At 46.1% G+C, this 20,006-nt stretch overlaps 1 protein-coding gene across 3 annotated transcripts in view; it reads right to left on the bottom strand.

The window, feature by feature from the left end:
• Nucleotides 1-2,925: 2,925 nt before the first annotated feature.
• The window catches only part of PRKCQ (protein kinase C theta), a 192,892-nt gene continuing 175,811 nt past the window's right edge, over nt 2,926-20,006 (bottom strand). For all 3 annotated transcript variants that reach the window (XM_025930476.2, XM_086715011.1, XM_086715012.1), the window contains 3 exons: nt 14,729-14,917; nt 6,383-6,511; nt 2,926-3,647 (listed from right to left, as the gene is read on the bottom strand). In XM_025930476.2, coding sequence (XP_025786261.1) covers nt 3,492-3,647; nt 6,383-6,511; nt 14,729-14,917 — 474 coding nt within the window. In that variant the 3' untranslated portion in view covers nt 2,926-3,491. The remainder of the gene's footprint in view (nt 3,648-6,382; nt 6,512-14,728; nt 14,918-20,006) is intronic.

The raw sequence follows: 20,006 nt of genomic DNA, 5'->3' as shown, positions 1-20,006 counted from the left end.
TCCCTAACCCTGTGTTGTTCCAGGGCCAACTGTACAAAAAAACTGTAAGAAGTATAAAGACAAATTGGACTGAGATCCTGTCCTTGGGGGCGTACAGCCTACAAAGGGAGGCAAAACACACACTTCCATAACTTGATAGGTGCCATGAGAGAAGGACAGAGAAACACAATCCGATGGGAGCTCAGAGAGGCGGGAGCTACACCGGCTTCGTGGATACCCCCGGACGGGGATAGTTCTTGGCAGATGCATCAACTGAACTGGATCTTGAGAGACAGGAAGACATTGAAGACATTGAATGTGTGGGAATGGGGCATTCTAGGCAGGCATACTAGTATCAGGAGTCACAGAGTCAGGAAGTAATGGGAGTTTATGGGCAGTATTAAGAAATGTAGATTGACCAGAGCACAGGTGAGTGAAAGGTGGAAATGGAGTCAGGTAGAGAGGTTGGGGACAGGTTGGTGGCCCTGCATGGGTTTTTGCCAGTGAAGATGACACAGAGTTTTGAACATGAGTATGATGGGATAACAACTTTGATTTGTGAGGATAATAGTTTTATATTTCATAAATAATAAGGATTATTTTAAGCTAAAGACACTTGGGATTCAACAGATGCGGAAAGAGGCTTTCTGGAAACTTTCCTTATCTGACCCAAAGCAGAAATTTCAGAAAAATGAGGACAGCCATAAATCCTTCAGGGTGGGTCTATTCATAGGAGCGAGACCAAGAGTAAACATACTTAACCATAAATCCTCTCTCTGTGGAAATTTTATGGCCCTGACCACTCATAGCTGTGTAGACATTCTTATCTCCTATGTATTTTCCCGAAAACCCATTTACATTTCCTAAAGAAGCATATTTGTCCTTCCTATAGGAGCCTTTCCCCCCACCCCCACTTCCCTTTCTCCTGCTAAGCTAGGTGTTTAAGCCCCAAATTCTAACTACTCCTTTCAATTACTAATCACTCCTGCATATATGTGTGTAGCATGCGTAAGTAAAAGCCTGCTTCTCTTGCTAATGTCATTTGTCAGTTTAATCAGCAGGCCCCAGGTTCTTAACATAAGAGGGCAGAGGAAAAGTTATTCCTACTCTGTAGTTTATAATGTATGTTATATATATGAATTAAAATGAGGAGAGAGACTTAAGATGGGGAGACTGATCCAGACATGAGTAGCAGAAAGAAAGTAGAGATGTGTATGTCTTTTGGAGAGACTACAGAGGAAGAATCACAAGGATTTAGTTAAAAAAAATAGGGAAAGGGGACAGTCAACAATGACTCTGAGGTCCTGAGCCTGGATGACTCAGGCTCCTGGCACCTGGATGGTGCCGTTAATGGAAGTAGGAAATACAAGAGAGGGAGAGATTGTAAGAAAATAGAGCTAGTCAGTGGAGACTGTTTAAAGCCTAGAAACCAGGTAGTATTCCATTGTACATATAAACCACATCTTCTTTATCCATTTGCCAGTTAACAGACATTTAGGCTCTTTGCATAATGTGACCATTTGCAGCAACGTGGATGGACCTGGAGGGTATTATGCTAAGTGAAGTAAGTCAGGCAGAGAAAGATACCATGTGTTTTCACTCATATGTGGATCTTGAGAAACTTAACAGAAGACCATGGGAGAGGGGAAGGGGAAAAAAATTACCGAGAGGGAGGGAGGGAGGCAAACCATAAGAGACTCTCGGATACTGAGAACAAACTGAGGGTGGATGGGGGCCGGGGGAGAGGGGCAGGGAGGAGGGCACTTGTTGGGATGAGCACTGGGTGTTGTATGGAAATCAATTTGACAATAAATTATATTTAAAAAAGTCAAGCAAGCAAGCCTAGAAGGCACAAGGTGGTGGGAAAGAACCAAGAGAAAAGTGGAAACAAGATGGGCAGAGAGGCCTTGGAAGTGACGGCGGGGGGGGGGGGGGGTAGGAGGAAAGGGGCTCGTCAAGGGAGCAGTCGCAGGTGGAGGGGGCGAAAGGGAAAAGTGCTGTGTTGCAGTGATGATGGGCTCAAGATCAAAGGAGGGTCTTTCCTTGTATAAAAAACTGCAGAAACGTAGATGAGGACCTAGTGCATTGCACAAGGGCCGGCAGGAAGGTAGTTCTGAGAGGAAGCAGTGCCTGGGGACAGATAGGAGGGCAGAGCTGGATCTGGGTGTTGGAGGAGTAGACGCAACATGTGTAGACCTGTAGCAACATGTGTGGGTCACTCCCAAGAGATCTCGTGGTGAAGGGAAAGAGGAACATAGTAACAGTAACTTAAAAGTTATGAGTCTCTCACTCTTTTGGGGACCTTCAGTGATTCCCCAGATTTCCAACATCACCTCAACGCGAGCGACACTTTGATGCCAACCATGACAAAACCAAGTTCTTGCGGGGACAAGTAGGGAATTAAACTATTAAGAGGCATCTTTCTTTCTTTCTTTCTTTCTTTTATTCCACTTTTACATATCCACCTCTGTCATTAAGTCACAATATTTTATCAAAATATACAAACAACACAGATCCTTAAAAATAGCTAGAATTCTCATCAAAGAAGGTCGACTGCTACAAGTAGCATGCATGGGTCTTTTATTTTGACTAATGCCTAAAGGGAGACTTATGAGTCATGAAATCACCATCAAGGGTGTGATAAGAGATTGGTTTTCTTTTCTCTTGGAAGCACTATGCCCTTCTTGTTACAGCGTGAAAAGGATTGTAGTGAGTGGCTTCCACGATATTGAAATCAGCTGAGAGTGGGTGGATGGGGTGGTTCCACTGGCAGGAGTAGATGAGTCTATCTTTGTTGGACTCTAAGTGTAATATCTATGTTGATAAGATAGCCAGAGTAGGTGTTTTATTAAACCCTCCACCTCAGCGACATGATCTCTTTTCACTTTCCGTCTTCCTCTTTCCCAAGAATGCCATGGCTAATCAGAATGAATGGATTTGTAAATCTCAAGTTACAAGCGATGTTTATTGTGAAGAATTCCCATAAAAACCTACCCAGGGCTTCCCCCATCACCATTTACACTTCCCCAGACGTGAACAGAATAAAACAGGTCACTGGCTACTTGTCTGTGGCGGAATGAAGCCTGCTTTCCCACCAGGCGACGCGCTGTTTCGGTCTCCAGAAGCCCGTGCTTACTGTGCCCCCTTCCGTCATCAAGTATTTGACCGATCAGCCGTTGGTGCCCACGTGAAGAGCCACAGTTTAGGGCAGCGTTAAGTTTTCAGATCTTTCACAGTGTGGAGGAGAACCCTCGTGCCAGTAAATAACTATGGTTAGTGGTGACCTAACATCAGGGGTGGCCGCAGGAGAGGACAGGAGAGACACCAAAGGGCGTTGTAATGAGTGGAGCTGGGTTCTGCTGCAGATGCAGAGTCAGTGGGGAGCTCGAAGGTCTTAGCCGGTGTTATTGAGTGTTTCTTTTCTTTTCCAAGGTGAAAAGGAATCCAAGGAGTGTCACTTGAACCAGTTCGCAGAGAGAAGGCAAAGTCCCTCATGTGTCAGGGGAAGTGGTTCAGGATATCAACCTCTCCATCCCTGGGTTGATGAAGGAAAAGTTTCTGAACATATTCTGGTCCATACTGTTGATGAGGGTTCTGTCAGCAAATGATAGCCGGGGCTTCTCATTTAAGAACTCTTTGTCGAAATTGCTGCAGTCATACGGTGATTTCTTGGTCAGAGTTCGAGGGAGGGAGGAACAAAAGGAAGAAAATCAGCCACTGCATTAATTACCTTTCTTTTTGTTATCTAGGCTGTCATGTGTACATGACACTGCATGCTATCCGCATTGCAGATGAACTGAAGTAACACTCATAGATGGTCATAGGTGGATTCATGGAACATTCCTAAGACCCCGAGGCATTAGCTTGTCAATAGTACACTTAGATTCATGTAAAGGAATTTCATTATATACATCCAAGTAGGGTCTAATGATTCTGGTTAATAGTTTACCTGAAACAGGATTGGCCACTTCTGAAAAAGAGGCGGGGCCAGATGTGACCTGTATCCTTTTAGTTTTTAGGGGGTAACTGAGGGGGAAGAGGGGAGGGGTGGAGGATGGGAGTGGAGGCAAGGAGTTTTACAGATTATATATTCCTATTCTTACATCAATATCCTTCACTACTGCTGGCTTCTCCACCCATGTTCATTTTATCATTAAGCATCTTGGACCGTCTTCCATAGATGGATGGGGACAAACTCCCCTCGAGCCACCTAGCTCACTGGTGCCCATGAGACCAAAAAAAATGTAAAAACAAACACCTATTTATAAACACTGCTTAGTATGGTGTATAGTTCAGTTTTTTTTTAAGATGATCAAAAGTCACCCTTATATATATGAGCATAACTAAAAGTCAGAGACTCTCCCTCCCCTCAAGGGGGCCCCTGGGCTGGTGAAGCCAATGGCCTGTGGCCTCTGCCTACAAATAGCTGCTTGGACAACAGGTCAGGGAAATTCCTTCCTACTGGCAGAACTGTCCTGTAGGGAAAGTGTAGATCAAAAGTCTGATTTTTAGATGGACACTATCAAGTCAATTGTAATGTACTGTGAAAGTTGAGGCATGAGTTACATTGTTCTGATGAGCGAAACTAGGTAAAAAAAAATCATTTTATCACAAATTATTAACCCACGTATTAGGGATGGTGCTGGTCCAAATAGTAAGTGCTACAGACCAGCCTGTGGAACCCTTAGCGCGTCCCCAGAGCTTGGGACAATGTTGTGTCCTAGGAACACACTCACTTCGTCCTCCCCCCTCCTGAGGAACAGCAGTGGCTGTTTTCTAGAGCGAGGCACTCTGCTTCGGGATCCACGAGCCTGTGCCATTTCCATGCAGGAGAGACGGTAGAGATGGTTTATATCCATACTGACCAGGGACGGGTAAAGCTGGCATTTCTACCGTTTGCCTTACCCTTTAAAACAACTATTTTTTGAGGGGCGCCTGGGTGGCTGAGGTGGTCACACATCCCACTTTGGCTCAGGTCATGATCTCACGGTTCGTGGGTGCGGGCCCCGTGTCGGAATCTGTGCCGACAGCTCGGAGCCTGGAGCCTGCTTCGGATTCTGGGTCTCCCTCTCTCTGTCCCTCCCCCACTTCCTCTCACAAGCAAATAAAAACATTTAAAAATTAAAACAAAACAAAACACTCATATCTTGGCAAAATGTCACCACTGGTAAAAGCCAGGCAAAGTGCTGGGGCGCCTGAGTGGCTCAGTCGGTTGAGATCCAGCTTTGGCTCAGGTCATGTTCTCGTGGGTTCAGCCCCGCATCGGGCTCTATGCTGACACCTCAGAGCCTGGAGCCTGCTTCAGATTCTGTGTCTCCCTCCCTGTCTGCCCCTCCCCTGCTCACACACTCTCTCTCTCTCTCTCAAAAACAAACAAACATTAAAAAAATTAAAAAAAAAAAACCCAAAAACTATTTATTGTAAAAACCGTAGTAAAATATACCTAACCTCAAAGTGACCATCTGAACGATTTTTAGGAGTCCGGTTCAGTGGCTGTGTGCAGTCACACTTACCAACATCCGTCTGCCGAGCTTTTTCATTTTAACTGCACTTTACTTTTTTGTAAGTTTATTCACTTATTTTTAGAGCGTGTGCGTGCATGTGAGTGGGGGAGGGGCAGAGAGGGAGAGAGAGAATCCCAAGCAGGGTCCGAGCTGTCAGTGCAGAGCCTGACCTGGGGCTTCACACGGGGCTCGATCTCATGAACCATGAAATCATGACCTGAGCCGTAATCGAGAGTCAGACACTTAACCCACTGAGCCCCCTGGGGCGTCCCTTCTTTACTCTGTCTTCGCTTTATGGTGGTTCTGCACATGGACAGGTCATTGTGCCTTTTCTCATGGAGGTTAGTGACTTTCACTAGTGAGCAAACACCTGGGAATTTAGAGACTTGTCTCTTCCTCAGCCCCAATGTACTTTTTCCTTAAACCAAGTAACACTGAACTATTGCCGTTAGGGAATATAGTTAACATGAACCAGTTGCAAACGTCAGGCAAACTTTAATAAATAGCCATGGAAAAGAGGGTTGCAAGATCCCCCGCATACACATTTGGGTCACAGAATCTGTGACCATGGGGCACGGATGCATCCTGTGCAAAAGCACCGTATCTCATCAGAGAGCCACCTGGCACATGCAGGTTACGTCTGAGGCATGCACCCAGCAATTCATTTTTCATGCAGGTACGTTTTCATCGCACAGGTTAGATATTGCAAAACAAGAGTAACATCCCCCCCGCACTCCATCCCCCCCACTCCCAGCCAGGTAACCTGAATTATGGTTAAAGAAGCACTTTCCTCCAAGAACTGCACCCCGGAGGGAAGGTAGGGGCTCAAGCAGGGGTGAGGGGCAGGCAGGCAGCCCAGGAGCCAAGCTGGAACCAAATGGTCCTGGGAGGGTCCTTACCACTTTAGGCCGGAACGGTGGGTCAATCTCCTTCCTTTCAAGCTCTTCCCAGTTGATCTCCCGGAACAAAGGATGCTGGCGGATGTCTCCCCTCACTCCTAGTCTCTTTTCAGGTTCCCTCACGAAGAGCTGAGAAGCGGCAGAAAGAAAACAGTTACTTCCCAGGGGACCAGCCGGTTAGCCTCAGACGAGGCTGCATTTCATAGTGTGTGAGGCGCAAGTCATGAGGTAAAGACTGCTTTTTGAGGCTTTTCTAACCCGATTTTTCCACTCTCGAGTATCAACTGTTGTCTCCAAACTGGTGACAGCACTCTCCCTCAAATGAGCCTTCTGAATATTCCAGGGTCTGGGTTTTTGCTCCCTTGCTCCTGGCCCTAGAAATGCAGTCTCTTGAGTGATATAGACCGGTTTTGAAATCAGCTTTGCCTTGTATTATTTACGGGACCTCTGGCAAGTTGCAGGAGTCTGAGTCTGTGTCGTCCCCTGAAAAGTGAATGAAGTATCCTTCCCGCAGGGCGGTTCTGTGCGTGAGATGAAATCACACACACACACACACACACACACACACACACACACACGCACACACACACATGCATGCACACACACGCACACACATGCGCACACACATGTATGCAGTGATTCGTGGTCTGTAAAACCCAACAACAGAGAATAAGTGATCAATTTATTTGTTGCTGGGTTGACCGCCCATTAATTGACTTTGATTTCCTACAAAGCTGCCTTCAAAGGATAACAGTGTTGCTTTGATGATATCCTATAAACTAGTCCCTGACGGTCAGCTTTGGATAAGGCGTCTGAGTAGTGAGAATCATTTCTGCTTCCTGCAAACCCGCTGGTAAAGTAATACTTAATTCAAATCCTCTTTAATGACCTCTGGTCTGTTACAGATATATTTTCTTCTTTGCACTGTTCCTTCTCCTGTTACTATGAGGTCACGCTGAACCTTGGCCAGGACAGGAAAGGAGCTTGGAAACTCTTCAAACTCCAACACAACGGGTCAAGGGCAGTATGGAATAGGAGAGTCCAAACACGAGACCTGGGGAGTCACGGGTCCCAAGTGCCTGAAGTAGTTACGCCTTTTTTATCCCGCAGCTTGATGTTTGTTTATAGAGTAACTTCTAGCTGTAGGGTGTTCATAAGGACACCGTGGGGTCTCTGAAACAGGGATATTCCACGAGGCTCTGGCAGGACCGGACCTCCGGTAACAACTAAATTACAGAGATCTCTTGCTTTTATCTCTTGTAAGAATAGCCAGTCTATGTGTTTCCAAACACTGCCTTACTTATGTTACCTTCCTACTTGAAAATCTTCAAAGGCTCTACCGAAAGGCCCCCCAAAAAACCCAAAACCAAAAGAAGAAAAAAAAACACAACGTGCTGTAGCGAAGTGGAGATTTTTTTCTTCTTTTTAAAAATCAGGATAATCTTTTTAAAAGTCCAGGTGGAATACCCATGTAACCGGCTAGTGCAGCCACACGGTCAGCTGTCCCACTTTACCATATGGTGGAGGCTGAGGTCTCTCGATGGAAACCTGATGTTCCAAAGCTCTGTTAGAAAACCACTAACATGAGGCTGTCACCCAAGAGACTTCCTACCCACGTGGCCTTGTGCAAGTTTTCCGAGTCTCCATTTCCTCCCCTGGAGAATTCAGGGTGAGGCAAGGTCATCTCTATGCCCTGGTGAGTCCTAACATCCTCTGAGCCTGGCTGGTCATCCCAGGCTCTCTGTGGCCTCTGCAGACACACATCCTTCTGTCCCCACTGTAACCCTCTCTTCTGTCCAGACGTGTCTACTCACTGAATACGCCACCTGCCTTTCCCACCTCTGTCCTTTGCTATGGACATCTCCATCTCGTGAGGAGATACGTCTCCCCACATTTTGCCATTTCCTTCACCTCAGCTTTCAATCCCAGCCCATCACTCAGGGTTCAGCTTATGCTCCTTCTTCTTTGTGAAGCTTTCTTTGACTCCCTCAACTCCTGGTGAGCCCTCCCTGCCCTTCAACTCATATTCATTGTCATATGGTTGGTTCCGTGACTTATTCCAACCAGCGTTGAGAGTCAGGAGTAGTGCCAAATGCCTCCGCCGTATTGGGCTGACTTTGAAGACAGATTCTAAAAGCAGAGATCACTGTCCCGATCATCATTTAAGGACACGGGGGCTCAGAGTAGCTAAATAACTTGCTCAAGATCACAGGTCTGGCCAGGGGTAGAGCCCAAATTATAAACAGCCTCTTTAGTCTCTCCTCTGGGCTCCATAGGACATCTGAATATCTTCCCTCCATTAAAGAAGGTATCTGTCTATCATTTTTAATAGTATTTTGTTAACGTTTTTATTTTTGAGAGAGAGAGACAGAGAGAAAGCGAGAGAGAGAGAGAGGCAGAGAGAGGGAGACACAGAATTCAAAGCAGGTTCCAGGCTCTGAGCTGTCAGCACAGAGCCTGATGCGGGGCTCGAACTCAGGAACGAATGAGATCATGACCTGAGCCAAAGTCAGATGCTCAACTGACTGAGCCACCCGGTTGCCCCAAGAGTATTTTTAAGAGTATTTTTTTTTTTTTAGTAGAGTGTAAGCTATGGAGGGCAAACACCACTTATGTTTCTCTTTCTTACAGAACCTAGCACAGTGCTGTGCACAAAGTAGATGCACGATAAATGTTTGTTAAATAAGTGAGCAAGTTGTCTTTCTACTTTATTACATGCAGACCATAGATCTTCAGTCCTCACCTTCTGCCAGAATCTTGTCTTCAGCATATATAACGGCACATAGAAAAGGCACCAAATTCACAGTAAAATTTTTCTTCTGTAGACTCGAACACCAATGTAGGCCAACAGATGGAAAAGCAGACTGATTCTTTAGAAGCAGAGGGAGTAAGTGACTTGCCTGGAAACGATCATCACACCTTAACTGGCCCCTACTTTTTAAGGACGTTTTCATGAAACAAGATGAGAGAGAAGGTGGGAGTGTCTCTAGCTCACATAGTTATAATGAAAGGCTTTACTGAATACAGTGAGGAGTAATTGCCCTATGCCAAGTGCAGACCATGCTGTTTCCTGTTGGATTTTTCCAGGACCATGTGTCGTTTGTACCTAGAGCATCCTGACAGAGCCTTCTGAGACTGACCCATGTACCTGTGAAATTTAAAAAAATATACTTTCAAAGATAAAATATGTAATGAGAATATAACATGACCTTATGTTTGAGACTCAGATTTCTTTCCCGTCCTGCACAAGAGTGAGTTACTGTCTTCTGTCCCCTGCATCAAAGCACGCCCCCCCCCCTTCCAGGTCTGGTGACCTTGCGGGAGGCCATCGGCTCTGTGCTGGAGAAGCTGCACCAAGGGACTCCGTGTTCATGAAGAAAGACTTGCTTTTGTTCATAGAAGCTGTCAGAGGGCGGTTTACATTAACAGGAAACAGCACACCTCGTACACGAATGGCCAGGATGCAGCTGTCGTTTGTTTGAATTTACTCGACTGTCTGGGCTGGGGAGCCGTGCTGGGCGGCTGAGGAGGGCCACCAGCGCTTAGCCCCTGTCCCTGGAGAGGGGTCTTCTCCCCTCTTCATTCCCTGCGCAGATATATCTTTCTACAGAAGGGAGAGGTGCTTCTGTTTGGGATCTTTCGTTTTCCGCCCGTTTCCAAACAAATGGACGGGACATCCTGGATGAATACATGAGGGAGAAAGGGGTGTTTCTTTTCAAGACTCAACTGAACAGCGGTGTCCCAGTTGCAATTCATGATGCAGCACAGCCTCTTGTGCACAGTTGTTCAGTACACTACCTGCATCTATGTGCTGTGAGGACTAAAGGGAACAGAGAGTGATATTGATGCAGCTGCTGTAACAGATTCCTTTTTTTTTTTTTTTTTTTTTTTTTTTTAGAGGACTCATTACTTCTGGGTTTTACATTATAATTCTCTACAGGAAGTTTCTCAGAAATGATGCTACCTTTGATTTTTGTAGAAAACGGAACTCAAGGATGAGGGGGGCAGTGGGACCAAAGTTATAGAGCAAACCGGGAGGAGAGATGAAACTAGAAGCCATGTTCTTGTCAGCAAATTGCATGAGGAAACTAATTTTTATCAGCCTTCCTTCTAGAACATGGCAGAGGACTACCTTCCTTGTGGGGCAAGGAGATGGAATTTTTACCAACACCTCTGGGAAAGGATAAGCCCGGTCTCCTCCACGTGGACTTAAGACCTCTTTCGCCAATGAGTCCCACTCTCTCCCACTTTTTATTCTTGCTTGTCTTGGTTTCTGCTCTGTTCAGCCAGATTTATTTTCTGTTCTTCTAGCAAATCTTTTTCCCGCTATTGAAAGTGCACATGATTTTGGTTTTGGCGTTTGCTGGCATTAACCCTTACACTGTGTTTTGTTCTTAAACTTTTTATTTTGAAACAATCACAGCGCCTTAGTCTTCTTGGGCTGCTATAACAAAATGACACGGACTGAGTGGTGTCTTAAACAACAGACATTTATTTTTCACAGTTCTGGAGTCTGGAAGTCCAAGATCAAGGTGCCTGTGTGGGCACTTTCTGGCGAGGACCCTCTTTTTGGCGTGTAGGTGGCCGCCTTCTTGCTGTGTCCTCACATGGCCTTCCTCTGGTGCATGCACTTGGAGGGGGGGGATAGCTCTCTCTTCCTCTTTTTATAAGGGCACTCGTCCACTGTGGTGACCCCACCCCGATTATGTCATCTCTGCCTCATTATGTCCCAAAGGCCTCATCATTTTGGGGGTTACGGCTTCAACATAGGATTTGGGGCCGGCACATTCAGTCCATACATATCAATTCACAGGATGTTAAAAGCTAGTACAGGTGTCCTGTGTCCCTGTCACCTAGCTTCCCCTAATGCCTACGTCTTTTATAATTAGAGAACGACACCAAAAGCAGGAGGCCAGCATTGATACAATGTGTGTGTCTAGTTCTCTGTCATTTTATCCCATGCGTAGATTTGGGTAACCACCGTGCACACAGATCCGTCCCGTCAACACAAAGCTGTCCCTTGGGATCCCCCTCTACAGTCGCTGTCCTGCCTCCACTCTCCCCAGCCCCCACTGCCACTAATCTGATTTCCATCTCCACACTGCCCTTTGGAGAAGGTTACACAAGTGGACTCACAGTATGTGACCCTTGGAGACTGGCCTTTTTTCACTCCGCACAACACCCTTGCGATCCACCCAGGTTGTTTTGTAGATCGATAACCGTTCCTTCCTTTTTCTTGCTGAGTAATATTCCTTGTATGTGACTTGTCATCTTTCCTCTCTACCTGGAACTGATCCTTCTTCCCACACCGTCTTTCTCTCCTGTGAAAAACCGTCACTTCCAGCATTAACTTCTGATGAACTCCACCTGGCCCCGTGACTCCTTCACCCTCCCTCCTGGCCGTGAGCCCCCCCACATCCCGAGGCGGCACTGGGTTTGGAAGCATAGCTGGTTGAGCTTTCACGGAACATCAAGGGGTAAAGGTGGATTGCCTCCAGGCAGCCCCCGAGCTGTTTCCTTATTCCCTTCTGGGGGGTTTCGTTGGCCCAGGCCTTTTCAGTGCACCCCCACACTACGAGACTGAAGCATGTCCCCTCAAAAGTCACACATCGAAGCCCTACCCCCCATGCGAGTGAACTTGCAGGAAACAAGTAATTACGGTTAAATGAGGTCATGTGGGTGGGAGCCCGATCCAATAGGATGAGAGTCCTTATAAGAGGAAACAGCAGAGAGCTCTTCGCCCGTGTGTGAGTGAAGATGCGGCAAGGAGGCACCTGTCTGCAAGGCAGGAAGAAAGCCTTCGCCAGAAACCGACCTTGCTGGACCTTGCCTTTGGACTCCCAGCCTCCGGAACTGTAAGTAAATTTGTTGGGTGAGCCCCTCAGTCTGTGATATTTTGTTACAGCAGCTGGAGCCAACTAATCATACCTCACCTTGAGCCCACGTGTCCAGTCCGTGTAAAACCCATGCAGCAACTGTAATAATGTCTCAACTTGCCTTTGCGTAAAGCAACACTGCTTCCATCCCAATCCTGATAATTTTTACTGTTGTCATCTTCTTAATTGGTTAATTTTGAAATCAGCTTTCATTTTATAGGTGTGTTGTTCAGTCATTGAAAGTGTGTTTAATGGGTCATTCCGAGAGTTTTCTAGGTTTGTGGTTTCTTTGGATAACAGAAACAGAAAGCTGAGTTGAAGTGGCTCAGACTTGCAATGCCATCAGCCTTGGGTGGGGTGTCCTGGGGGGGCTCTCTCCGCACTGGACTCCTGAGGGAGGGCTGCAGAGTTGCCTCAGCATCTCAGACTCTGGACAAGTTGCCGGTCGTATTAGAGCAGGAGAAGTGGGTGCCCTTTAAGTCCAGGTAGTTCATGAGTAAAAAGTAGACTTGTGAAACAAGATGGGCCTGGTAATTGTTTTTAGATTTAAAATCCACTGGGGTGCCTGGGTGGCTCAGTCAGTTAAGCGTCCAACGTCGGCTCGAGTCATGATCTCACGGTTTGTGGGTTCAAGCCCCGCGTTGGGCTCTGTGCCGAAAATCCACTGGGGTGCCTGGGTGGCTCAGTCAGTTAAGCGTCCAACGTCGGCTCGAGTCATGATCTCACGGTTTGTGGGTTCAAGCCCCGCGTTGGGCTCTGTGCCGACAGCTCAGAGCCTGGAGCCTGCTTCAGATTCTGTGTCTCCCTCTGTCTCTGCCCCTCCCCTGCTCACGCTCTCTCTCTCTCAAAAATAAATAAATGTTAAAAAAAAAAAAACCCTTAAAATCCACCGAGAGCTTCTAATGTTGAAAGGTCTTACTCTTTGCTCCCCCTTTTCAATATAAAGACAGCAAGACTGAAAATTATTTTCCTAAATGATTTTTAAAGCCAGCTGAGATAGGAGACGCCCAAATTCAAAACACCTGTGCTCTTGGTCCACTTCTTTTAGATTTGCTCACTTCCTGATCACCTCGGTGTATCTCCTTGATCCAAACAGTTGCTGGGACAGCTCAGTGAGTGCTGGTCGTTGTTATTATATGTAAGAGCACGTTGCACTACCGTGACTTATTTTTTGTACTCACACTGTGGGTGTTAATTTGCGTCCTCAACAGAGGGAAACCAGGACTCTGCCTATAACCCCAATCTTTAATGATGGCTCTCAGGTGCTGCTTAGGTCTCTCCATTGGCTTTCCCTGGGAGCTCCTGGTTCATGGCAAGTGATTCTTAGAGCCCGGTTTCCATCTGTAACACACTCAGTTCTCCCCTGAGCCTGGACCGTCGTGGACTGGGGTGTGAGTCTTGCTTTGAAGGCGAATTCTGCAGGGATGGTGACAGTCTGAATTCTGAGTTACAGGGTGAAAGATGCATCAGTGTTTCCAGTGGACATGGGAGGGGGATGTGATCTGCAGCATTTTAAATACTGCTGAAGGGGCCCTCTCAGGCAGTGAGCAGTGAGGGTCTCTGTGAGATGGAATGCTGTGAAATGGAGTTTGGTATAGTATCTGGGCCAGGGAACGGACTGAACAAATGGCCTGTGTGTCAAGGGCTTTGGCCAAAAACATCCCCGGTGACCAGTTCTTCCTTCCAAAAGACCTACTGGAATGTCTCACAGAAGTTCTGGCTTTCACAAACCACCGGACTCCAAGCATGAAGCCACCCAGCCATAAAAGAACACCGGTTTCTCCTTCTTACTCCTCTGTCCTCTCCCTGCTTTTAACCTGGTCTGGTCTGCAGCAGAGACCCAAGAGCTGGAGAGGAAGAGAACAGGACACAGTTGGCCACAACATGACCACATTCCCTTCTCCCAAAGTGAGTGGCCACCAGCCCTGAATCTGACCGGAGAAGAGGGATTAGAAGTCTTGGCTTTAGAGATCTGGTTGACTTGCTGACTTCTTTCACGGGCTGAACAGTTTTACCTTCTCAACTGAGACCGTGTTTTATGGCCTAGGGGTGATGTGAGGTTTGTGTTTGGCTGCAGAGTTGTGCATTCTGTCCAGGTGGGAAGGGGAAGATGAACTGGCCTGAGTAGGCTTAATGGGCATGATGGGAAGCCAAAGGCTGAGTTCTAAGCTACAAACTGGGCTTGTCAGTGGGCCAATTTCCTCTCAAAGTAAGGGTTTCAAGAGTCATGGAACTGGTTCCTGGGCATTTCTTATGTAAACCAGGCACATGAACGTTTATCTTCTCATTTTGGTATCTAACGTCCATCCTACTGGTGCCTCAGTTGAAATACATGGTGAGAATCCCATTTAAATCGAGTTCAAGATGACTACTGTTTACCACGTATAAATCAGAACCTACAGATGAATGGGAGAACCGATCAGAATACCCAATACTAATTCTACAGAGTCTCCTTGGCTTCACTTCTTACCTTCACCAAAAGATCCTTCGCCTCTTTCTCAAGCCATCGGGGGTAAAAGGGATTGTCCATGCGGATGGAGTGGAAAAGCTCCTCTTCATCTTGCCCGTGGAAAGGTGACTGCCCAATCAGCATCTCATAGAGGAGAACGCCGAAGGACCACCAGTCAACAGAATGGTTGTATTTCTGGCCCAGCAAGATCTGTGTGGCCAAGAGGCAGAGGCATAATTAATGAACACGAGGTGGATGAGCGAAAACCCTGCTTGAACTTTTCAAGGCCACTCAGTAAATAGTCGATGTGATGACCGTATGTGGTTTTAACACCGATCACACTGAAAACTGTAGCTTTTGAGATGCTGACGGCAGAAATGAGTGAACAGTGCCCAAACTGAGCAAACAGTTTTTGGTTTTAATGTCTCCTTCCCCTGTGGTCTTAAGAGCAACCACTGGCCTGTGCCGTTAGCCTTCATTTTCCCACTTCATTTTCCCACATGTGAGGACTTGGGTAGTCGATTCAGACCTAAGAAAGCTGGTGTGTGTGTGTGTGTGTGTGTGTGTGTGTGTGTGTGTGTGTGTGTGTGTGTGTGTGTGTGTGTATGCTGTTCTGTGACTAAACCAAACCCACGTGTTTTACTGAAGTCTGTCCTGAGACTTTGCATAAACTTTCAGTAGGTAATCACACCTCCAAAGAGGTCATCTCCCTAAATCCATCCCGTAAAGCCTCTCTGGCCACAGTTGTACAACTAAGGTGTCCCATCTGTGGTTGCCATTAAAGAGTCAGAATTAGTGAGTGTGCTGAGAGAGACCAGGATAGCAGACTTCAGTTCCAGAAATTCTCTCTCTTAGAGTGATGTGCAGCTTAACAGCAGTGCTTTGAGTAGAACTGGTCTGGTCTGTCCTTTAGGGAAGTGGATTTAAAGTCTGGGATCTCACCTAACTTTTATTTTTCTAAAAAAGATTAAGCAGGGGAGAGGCAGAGAAAGGGGTGGGGGAGAGAATCAAGCAGGCTCTGCACTGTCAGCACAGAGCCTGACCAGGGTGGGGTGGGGGTGGGGGGCTCAAACTCACAAACCACGAGATCATGACATAAGTTGAAACCCAGAGTTGGATGCTTAACCAACTGAGCCACCCAGGCGCCCTCCACCTAACATTTTAAAAAGATTTCTACCCTTTCATCCATCTACTCTCCTGGCATTCAGTGGCTTTCAGTGGCCTCCTTGTTGAATGTCGAAAGGTAGAGAGTGTACCTGTGACTGTTGTCATCCTAGCAACCCAAGCTGTGACATTTTCCAATGCCATGCGTGAGGTCCATCAGTGGCTGAATGGATAAGCGATGTGATCTATACACACAGCGGAATATTATTCAGCCTTGAAACAGAATGAAATCCTGACACGTGATCCAACCTAGATAAACCTTGAGGACATTGTGCTAAATGAAAGAAGCCAGACTTGAAAAGACAAATACTGTATGAATTCACCTGTATGAGGTCCCTAGAGGTGTCTGATTTATAAGGACAGAAAGTGGGACAGTGGTTGCTGAGGGTTTAGGGAAAACGGGTGTTTGTTTAATGGCTGTAGAGTTTCAGTTGTGCCTGATTAAAAAAAAAATTCCAGGGGCGCCTGGGTGGCGCAGTCGGTTAAGCGTCCGACTTCAGCTCAGGTCACGATCTCGCAGTCCGTGAGTTCGAGCCCCGCGTCGGGCTGTGGGCTGATGGCTCAGAGCCTGGAGCCTGTTTCCGATTCTGTGTCTCCCTCTCTCTCTGCCCCTCCCCCGTTCATGCTCTGTCTCTCTCTGTCCCAAAAATGAAATAAAAAACGTTGAAAAAAAAATAAAAAAAAAATTCCAGAGATTCGTTGCACAACAATGCGAATATACTTAACACGACTGAATAACACTCTTAGAATGGTTAGATGGTATATTCCATGGTATGTATATTTTACAATGAAAACAGTACACAGCAGGAACACAGTAACAATTTGTTAAATGGCGAAAACAAGAAAACCCTTGTGTCTCATGCCTGCTGCTCCCAGGATGGGGGTGGGGACAAGATGCTTTATTACCAAAATGGAGAAAGTGAGGATAGTATTGAAGCGCTAAATTAAAAAGCGAGGCTGGGACCCTCTGGGGATGGCCATCCTTTCCACGCTGGCTGCGTTTTAAGACCTAGCTCAGTCCCCTGTGTGTGAGCACATACACATAAACACACAGGTCATTTTACTATTAGAGGTCTCCGTTTGAAATGGAATGTCTTCTTACGTGGGCCTGTGGAACATATGGTACAGTTGCAGCAATGGCGGCCTTAGGAAAGAAAAACGATGTTACGTTCTAGACATTGTAGCATTTCTAGTAAAGCTGCATGTCTCGATGCTGGTGATCCTTTGATACAGTGGGCTAGTGTGCATGTCTGCTGTCTCTGAACGCCACCCCACTCCACGTCTGTCCTTGGGGAATGAGCTACGTGTGGTCTGAGGCTCGGGAATATGGTGGAAGTGTCTCCCAACACAAGAGTTGATAAACCACAACGAAACCGTGATGGCCATACAAAATGTTGTGGGTTCTACTTCTGGCTTAGTCCCCCTAATGTATAGTTTGGGGCAGATTCCTTCACCCTCTCTGGGTCTCATTTGTTAAAAAAAAAAAAAAAAAGTGGTGATAACATCTGGCTGACTTACTACTGGGTTATTGTGCGAATCCAGTGAAAAGCAGGGAACATGCAGTGCTTTGTCCTATGGAAATGACTGCATGCTCTACGATAACTATCCATCTTGATCAACTGGCACCCGTTGGTGAAAATAAAGATCAAGTTGCAAACAGAATTTTGCAATCTGCCACTGACTTCCAGCATACAACTGCTAGCCAGTATCCTTAATAAAGTTAACTTCAAAGTTTAGAGAAGACGGATTATTCCTTAGGGAAAAGTTTAAAAGTAGATACAGAGAGAGTGACAAAGATGTGTATACACACACACACACACACACACATCTCAGTTTAGGCGAATTTGCCTCAAATGGGGACTGGTTCACCCACAATTCCCAAGTTCTGTCACAAGGGGGAGCCCAAAGCAACCAGAAACTGCTCTGAGCATCCTGTCTTTCTAAACTTCATTTGGAAGGACAGATGAAAAGACATTTGGAGGACGGGAGACAGCTGTGGTGGAAATTAAGTCTTCTAGTGCTAGGTGATGTTCATAAAGAATTCTTCGTAAGTTAGGAGGAAGAAGCAAAATGCAGAGTGACATTGCCTGAACAGAAAATTTGCAGAAGTATGCTGACATGTGTTAGGTATCTGTGTCTTATTTATAAGAATTCCTGAGGTAGGTCCTGGGACCCCTGTTTAATAAAGGACAGGGATTGGACTTCAGGAGGTTACTGTCTTATTTAAGATCTAGTTAGGGAGCTGAAGCTATGTTCTGAACCCTGCTCCTTGGGAGATTTTTGCTACATAATGTTCCTTTTATCTTTAATGTCCCATGGATTAAATCTCAACCTAACAAGGTCATGCTCACACTGTCTACATTTCTAAAGAAACTGGCAGGGAAACACTGGCTGAAGCAGCCCCTTTTTCTGTCTCAACCCCTGCTGCCTTTTTAAAAATATTTATTTTGAGAGAGAGAGAATGAGCAGGGGAGAGGCAATGAGAGAGAGAGAGAGAGAGAGAGAGAGAATCCCAAACAGATTCCGTAGCACAGATCCCAACAGGGCTGAATCTCACAAACTGTGAGATCATGACCTGAGCCAAAATCAAGAGTTGGATGCTTAACTGACTGAACCACCCAGGTGCCCTTGTTTCAGCCCCTGCTGCCTTCGTATGGCCTCATCCTCTTTTGTCCTGTTCCCTCCCCCCATCTTTACTCAAAGAATTCAGATACTAAAGACGTTGCCACTTGATGTCAGAGTCTCTCTCTCCAACGGTGAAAGTTATCATCGGCAACTGCATCCTCCTGGTAGAGCTAGTGAGTTACATCTCTATAAAGCTCACTGTGTTGGTGTGTGGTCATAGTTTACTAGGTGACCAGCCAGTCCCTTTATAGTGTTGGTCCCCAAGTGACTCCTGGTCTCTCCAGGGAGCTGCTTCCGTGTATTGGAATCCCACATGGAATTACTAAGTGGCTTAGCGAGTAGGGTGTTTAACTGTTTCCCTAGTCTTGTCAAAACGGGCTTGGACCTCCGGTTACATGTTAGACCCTTGGTCCTACAACTGGAAGACACAGGGAGTCATTGAGTTTTATGTCTTAGGAGACATGGACTGGGGACATTCCCCGGCTGTGGGGAGTGCGGTCTGTATTTTTGTGTGTCATGCCTGATGCCGCTCTGAAGTGCATTTACTTCTGTAATTCGGGTTCTCCCATCAAGAGATACTGGCATCTGCCAGGTGGGCTCCATGGCCCTTGTCCTGCTCTGTGCTCCTGTGTGTTTCTAGTGACTTGCCTGGTCTCACTGGCTTTCTGTTTGCCACAGAGTCCCTTCCCTGGCGATAACAACCGAATACATATAAAACCAGTACTAAGCAACATATACTTAGAAACACAATAAGGGAAAGTTAAATTATTAAGGCTCGGAGGCAGGAGAGCACAACTGTTTTTTTTTTTAAATATTTTTTTAAGTTTATTTTTGAGAGACAGATGCAAACACATAGAACATAAGAAAATGGCAGCAGAGAGGTCTCTCTTGCTCTCAGTACAAGTTCTTGGTCACCTACATTATAAGGAAGCTAAAAGAGTATCATTAGTTATGACAAGAACTTAGCTAAAGGTCAGAGGTATCAAAGACCTTGTTTTGAATTATGGAATGATTTGAATTACAACCTCCATTGTCAACAACGAACCTTGCCTAAAATACGTGTTGTAAAGTCTAAGTGATACTGTGCCTTTGTGAGCTATCCTTTCCAGCTATGATGGCCAGTGAAACCAAGAAGTAAAAAGCTAATCAGACCTTTGAATCTGAGTCCTAGAGTGTTCAACCAAGATCTTAAGTTATTTAATCTCATTATTTGGACAAAGCATAAACTATCAATAAACAGAATAAAATTTAGTTACTTAAAATAATTGTAGGGGTGCTGGGTGGCTCAGTTAAGTGTCTGACTTCGGCTCAGGTCATGATCTCACGGTTCATGAGTTCAAGCCTTGTGTCGGGCTCTGTGCTGGCCGCTCAGAGCCTGGAGCCTGCTTCGGATCCTGTGTCTCCCTCTCTCTCTCTGCTCCTTCCCTGCTCATGCTCTCTCTCTCTTTCAAAAATATTTTAAAAAATTTTTAAAAAATTGTATATTTTGTTTTAATTTCAACCTGATTGT

The sequence above is a fragment of the Puma concolor genome, chromosome B4, assembly GCF_028749965.1.
Source record: "Puma concolor isolate L17-30 chromosome B4, mPumCon1.1.hap2, whole genome shotgun sequence".
In the NCBI taxonomy this organism is placed as follows: Eukaryota; Metazoa; Chordata; class Mammalia; order Carnivora; family Felidae; genus Puma; species Puma concolor.
Note: the sequence above shows the minus strand (reverse complement) of the source record. Positions and strands in the feature narration are given on the sequence as shown.